Raw genomic sequence first — 6,634 nt, forward strand, 5'->3', positions numbered from 1 at the left:
CTAATGGGAAGAAGCCCAGACAATCATCTGAGAAGAGACAAGATGTAGCAACTAATTATGCAGCCACAACAACGATACCCACAGAACCAAGGAAGTATGATGGGAAACTCCCATGGTGCACCCAGTGTAATCATTATCAGCTAGGTAACTGTTTATGGTGCACTCAGTGTAACAAGCATGGACACACTGTTAGCTATTGCCGTAACACAATACCTGCAACAATAAACCAAGGAATAAATACTAGAATAAGCTATGGTGGAGGGAGAATGTGTTATGAGTGTGGCGAGAATGGACACTTCAGGAGCGAACGTCTAAAGTTAAGGAGTCTTGGAGGTTTAGGCCGCGGAAGGGCAATCGTAATTGGAAGCAAGGAAGCTATCAAGACCCTTCAGAGGTATCTGGTACAAAGTAAATTTTGGGACAAAATTACTTCGACAGGGGAAGAATGTAACACCCGTCGAAATAGGTCAACAACAATAGCATATGATTATAGTATTATAAGCTTAGTTTGTAGTTCATGGAAAATTTTAATACAAATATAAACTTTCATACATACCTTATGGTATAAATCAAAGTATACATCCATATAAATCTCAATTTAACTCCACGTGAAGAAGTTATGATAAACTCTAATACTATAAATTTATATAATGAAAAGAGCTTAAAATATAGTGAGAGTTAGCTATATGAATCTAATAGAAAGTTGTAGTACTTGTAAATACCTACGTGTGTATATAAAGAACCTCAAAAACAGAGTTCGTATGTGAAAGATATGATCTTCCGAAGATGTAGCAGTCTAAGAGTGTGACACGTGGTAGAAACCGTAATGATCTATGCTCCACGACGTGGACATGAAATTTACAACATGTATATGATCTAGGACACTTCTCAAAGCTACGATGTAGATGGAAAGGCTATGGAAGCAAGGTGTCAAATCTCCATGACGTGGACATAAAGGCCACAATGTGAAGTCAGTATCGTGACACCTTCCAAAGCTAGGACTCAAATGGCAAGTCAACAAGGTGATACACCTCATTTTCATGATGTGGACATCTAGCCCATGATGTGGACATGACTTGATCATCCTATAAATAGAAAGTTCGAACATAACCATTCTTACACCTAAATTTTTTTCCTCTCTCTCGTTTGCTAAAGGATTCCGCATCCCGAGCCCGACGATCACGAACCGCTGACCGTTTCTAGTGAGATTCCATAAATCACGCTACTAGGACGAGTTTCACGGCCCCACTTTTAATGTTTCCGGGGAAAAATGCATGCTAAATATTGTATATAAGTTAATATTATGTCTATATGATAGCATATTTGTATCAACATAGATAGTTATATTAATCGGGATATAGTTGTTTTGTATATGATATTTTGAAAACATACAACTATCGTAAACTTGTTAGCATGTTATTATACTAACGTAGACCATGAATTAACTCAGGATTTCTATATACATATATATATATATATATATATATATATATATATATATATATATATATACATATATATATATATATATTATGTGTGATATAGCCTCGGAGTCATACTCGGAAGTTATATATATATATATATATATATATATATATATATATATATATATATATATATATATATATATATATATATATATATATATATATATATATATATATAGTGTCAAGTATGTTATTATTATTAGTTTTATGTTAAGATAAAACCTAGTTTTATTCCAAGTTATAGTTGTTGTATTACCTAAGTATCATAAAATTAGGAGTAATGTTTAGAAGCATAGTCTAGTAACATAGGGTGTTAGACACAGATATGTTTTTGTTGTTAGAACTTTAGGAGGCCGAAAAAGTCTATATGAGCTATTTATTCATCAACTCTGATTGGAAATGTTAATGGAAATCCTCTGATCTGTAACCGCTAATCTCGTGTGAGCGAGGAAGTTGTGTATGGATCTATGTGGGTTAACACTCCTTCCGTGGTTGCTGGCTACAACCCAAAAGGTTTTACGGTGTACTATAGATCTATGAGGGTTGACAACCCTACACGTGGTTGTTAGCTACAACCCAACGGTTTGCGGGTGACGAACTGTCCTAATGATTGTTTTGTTTTGGACCCGGCGTCGATGAAGCGCACAGGGGAAGTATTTACCTTGGTGGAATCCTTCGTAGCACCAATGGTAGTTTTACTATGGCACCAATGGAGGAACCATTGGTGGAATCTTTTAATCAGAGGTCTTTATATCATAGCAACGGTTACGGGCTCATGGTAGCTAAATGTTTGAAGCATTATACTTTGTCGATATACAAGTATGAATGTTATATATAAGTTTCCTAAACACTTATAATCTAGGTACAAGGAACTTGTAGGTATACTACTTGCTCATTAAGTAGATAATTATACCTAGTATATATACCCATATATAATTGAATTAAGAGTTATACATAGTAACTTTCCTTGGTTTAGGATTACTCATACTATATGGAAATTATAGGTATCACTTTTTTGGTAAATAAACTATTATACCTAGGATATATATACTACATGTTAGAGATAAGTATGAGTTTGAAAGATATTTTAAAACTAAGTTTTATACTTTTTAAAGTTGAAAAAATACTATTTTCTCAAAGTCAAAACCTGTGGACTCAACAACTTTACGTTGACATATTTTCAAAATGCACGTGTTTTCAGAAACTTGATAAGCTGAAATAATAATATAACTTTCTATTACCAATAAAAAGGTATGTAGTTTATAATAACTCTTTTGAACATTTCAATATATGTTATATAATGATATAATTTTCAATAATAATATAACTTTCAATATATGTTGTATAACTATGATACAAAGAATTACGTTAAACCGCCCGGCGTTTCGGCTGCCGGCTGGAGGTATGACATGTTTTAGATTGATTATTCCGGTTTTAGTCCCGCACCATTAGCACCAAAAACAATTAGTTGTAATCGTTCCGAACCAGTTACATCCCTAGCACAAGCCCATCCTATTTTCTTACAATGAAACCAAAAAGTCCACAATTCTTCAATATTCTCTTAAATTATCCTATTTCTATAGGAAACTCGATCTTGTAATATCTAAAAGAACATGAAGTGAAAGCATGCTGGAGGATTGTTGTAATCTGAAAATAAAATAGAAACTAAAATTTAGATAATAAAAAAAACAAAATGTTAATCGGGAATTAGACAAGATCAGAGAATGAATCCACCTTTTGACCTTATAAAATTGAGAAAGGGTATTTAATTTAATTATGAATGATTGAATGGAATTCGTTTATTATTATAGTTGACTAATGGGTTACTAAATTCACCACGCAGTTCATGTATCATACCCGAGTGAAAAATGATCATAGAAAGAATCTTTTTATCGCCTCAAATTGTATTTAAAGCCACCATCAACACCTCCAGAGACACACAAAAACCAAACCCCAAAGAAGAGCAAACAAATACAAACTGATGGCTCCTTCGACTTCCCAACTATATCATCACCTCCTCTTATTCTTTCTGGTGTTCCTCTTCCATGCCCAGCAATGTCCGGCGGCAGGTGGATCGTGGTCTGTCCTCCTCCCAAGCATTGGAATTTCGGCCATGCACGCACAGTTACTTCCCAATGATCGTGTTGTCATGTATGACCGCACCGATTTTGGAGTCTCCAATATCTCACTTCCAAACGGGGCATGTCGTCCTAACACAACAGATTGTTCTGCCCATTCAGTCGAGTATGATGTTGCATCAAACACCGTTCGTCCACTTATGGTGCTCAGCAATGTCTGGTGTTCGTCTGGAACATTAATGCCCGATGGAAGATTGGTCCAAACTGGTGGCTTTGATGATGGTTATCGTGTTGTCAGAATTTATAAATCGTGTGATTCATGCGACTGGCAAGAGATACGTAATGGCCTGAATCAACAGAGATGGTATGCGACCAATCATATATTGCCAGATGGCAGACAAATTATTATTGGTGGCCGCCGGGCATTTAGCTATGAGTTCTACCCCAAGATGTCGGCCACTGAGAACACTCCTAGTTTACCTTTTTTGGTTCAAACGAACGACCCTAACGTTGAGAATAATTTATACCCATTTGTATTTCTCTATCCTGATGGGAATCTTTTCATTTTTGCCAACAATCGTGCTATTTTATTCGACTATTCCAACAACCAAGTTATCAAGACTTACCCTACAATGCCCGATGGTCAACCAAGGAGTTATCCGAGTACCGGATCTGCTGTACTTCTCCCTCTGCGCATAACAAAGGGAACAGTAAATGCGGTTGAAGTATTGGTTTGTGGAGGTGCACCAAAAGGAGCATTTGTTAATGCAAATAAAGGGATATTTGATGGAGCTTTGGATACATGCGGAAGGATCAAAATATCTGACCCTAACCCTCAATGGGTCATGGAGACCATGCCTTTGGCTCGAGTCATGGGTGACATGTTGTTGCTTCCCAATGCTCATGTTTTAATCATCAATGGTGTATCTGCTGGAGTTGCAGGTTGGGAACTTGGGAGGAACCCTGTTCTTAGCCCAGTGGTTTACCAACCTGATAAACAGGTCGGGTCTCGATTTGAAGTGCAGAATCCAAGCACCATTCCAAGAGTTTACCATTCCACAGCTGTTTTACTAAGAGATGGACGAGTTCTTGTTGGTGGAAGTAACCCCCACGACAAATATGAATTCGGAAACGTCCTTTATCCCACTGAGCTGAGTTTGGAGGCGTACTCTCCTTCTTATTTGGATTCAAACTCGTCCGATTTACGCCCCAAAATAATATTGCCTGTAAAAAACACTAAAATAGGGTACGGAAAGCAATTAGTTATTGTGTTTACAGTTTCAGGCATTGTGGATCCAAGCTCCGTCTCAGTGACAATGATGGCACCTCCGTTCAACACACACTCCTTTTCCATGAATCAAAGATTGCTGGTGCTCGATGGTGGTGTGGCTGCCAAGATTTTGGGGAAGTCAAGATATCAAGTTGTAGTAACCACACCGCCCTCTGGTAATGTTGCTCCGGCAGGGAATTATCTTTTATATGTTGTTCACAAAGAGATCCCAAGTCCTGGTATTTGGGTTCAAATGCAGTGACAAAATATAGAATAATGGTCATTATTTTGTTTTGTTTCGTTTATCTTTAATTGTACACTCATTTGTCAACCGGACCGGTTTTAATTTATTCTATTTACAGAGACCATGTTATTTTACTTAGTTTGTCCATTCGATTCGTCTTTTGGCTATCTGACTATTTTATTCATTTCAAAAGTTTTCATATAACACTGATTTTATTATATATGCTTTAGTTCTAGACGCATCACCTTCAAAATTAATTGGTGTAATTGGATCAGGAGTCCTAGTGATGCCGTGCACAAGTTGTAATTTATATTTTCCGTGCTCTAGCTTTCAATTAGCATTCTCACGAACAAAAAACTCATGAAATTTGAGAAAAGCTATTATTGAAGCTTTTTCATACATCTTGCTACAAACTGGCCGGTGGGTCTACATGAGAGCAACTATTGTTTCAAGATTAACATTAATAAATATTAGTGTTGTCTTAGTTATTAAGTTAATATGCTTAGTGCGGTGTAATGTAAGAGAGGTGTATATTTTGTAGTCATTACAAAAGATGAAGGATTGTTTTCATATTATACTTCAAAGGGGTTATCTGCACAATTTAAGGTAGACGGGACGTACGGGGCTTGTTTGTCTGAAACACCACTAGAATAAAAGGTATCAGCAACGGAATCAGCGACCGAAATTTTCCGTAGCTACATTAGCGACAGAATTACGAGGGTTCAAAGATGGAAATAAAAAGTACGCATGTTTATTTAACTGTCGCCTTTAGCAAAGGAGTAACGAGAGATTACCACGGTTTATGATTCCCCCAAATTCCATACGTTACCTCTCGGCATTTTTTCATTCCCCCGGTTGCACATTCTTCTCCCTCCCAAATTGAGGTCGTCGTCACTCACAACATGAATCAACCGTCGCTCACCATCACCCAGAAGACCAACTCTTCCTTGCTGGGAAACGAAAACGGAAGTTTCATGCTACACCCCTAACATCGACGATTTCTCACACGTAAGCTCTCGTTACCTCCGATTTCTTAGAATTGTTTTGTATATAGATTTAGAGTTTTTTATTTCATAGATTTCGACCCGATTCTTTTTTACAAAGGGTTCGATTGAGAATCAGTTTGAAACACAAGATCAACTTCTTTCTCCTTATTTTTCCATAAAACCTTATCAATTTGGTTATGTTACTAGTATCATTCATGAAATTCTGTCATCTTGTTGTTTTGTAGTGGATATGAAAAACCTTATACTTTCTTGTTCAGCGGCAAATATGTCCAAATATATAAAACATAAATAATATATATAATATTTTTTACATTCAAATATATATATATATATATATATATATATATATATATATATATATATATATATATATATATATATATATATATATATATATATATACCTTATAAATCATTTTTGGTCAAATACTGAATTTTAAGTCGTACAAATCTTTTTGCGCTATTTACAATCAGTTTATGCACTAGAAAACACTGAATCTTATCTGGTCAAATGAAGCACGTTTTTTAACAGGTCTCTGTTCTCATCTT

General features: G+C 35.9%; 1 protein-coding gene across 1 annotated transcript; it reads left to right on the forward strand.

Annotated features, from left to right (window-relative positions):
* Window positions 1–2,666: 2,666 nt before the first annotated feature.
* LOC128133903 (aldehyde oxidase GLOX-like) lies at window positions 2,667–5,215 on the forward strand. Its single transcript, XM_052771418.1, has one exon. It carries the CDS (start codon window positions 3,469–3,471, stop codon window positions 5,095–5,097), a length of 1,629 nt encoding a protein of 542 aa, XP_052627378.1. The 5' UTR covers window positions 2,667–3,468; the 3' UTR covers window positions 5,098–5,215.
* The last annotated feature ends 1,419 nt before the right edge of the window (window positions 5,216–6,634 follow it).

The sequence above is a fragment of the Lactuca sativa genome, chromosome 4 (assembly GCF_002870075.4).
Source record: "Lactuca sativa cultivar Salinas chromosome 4, Lsat_Salinas_v11, whole genome shotgun sequence".
Classification (NCBI taxonomy): domain Eukaryota; kingdom Viridiplantae; phylum Streptophyta; class Magnoliopsida; order Asterales; family Asteraceae; genus Lactuca; species Lactuca sativa.

Coding starts and splice junctions, on each gene's coding strand:
- LOC128133903 (XM_052771418.1), top strand. CDS start 3,469: ATGGCTCCTTCGACTTCCCAACTATATCATCACCTCCTCTTATTCTTT.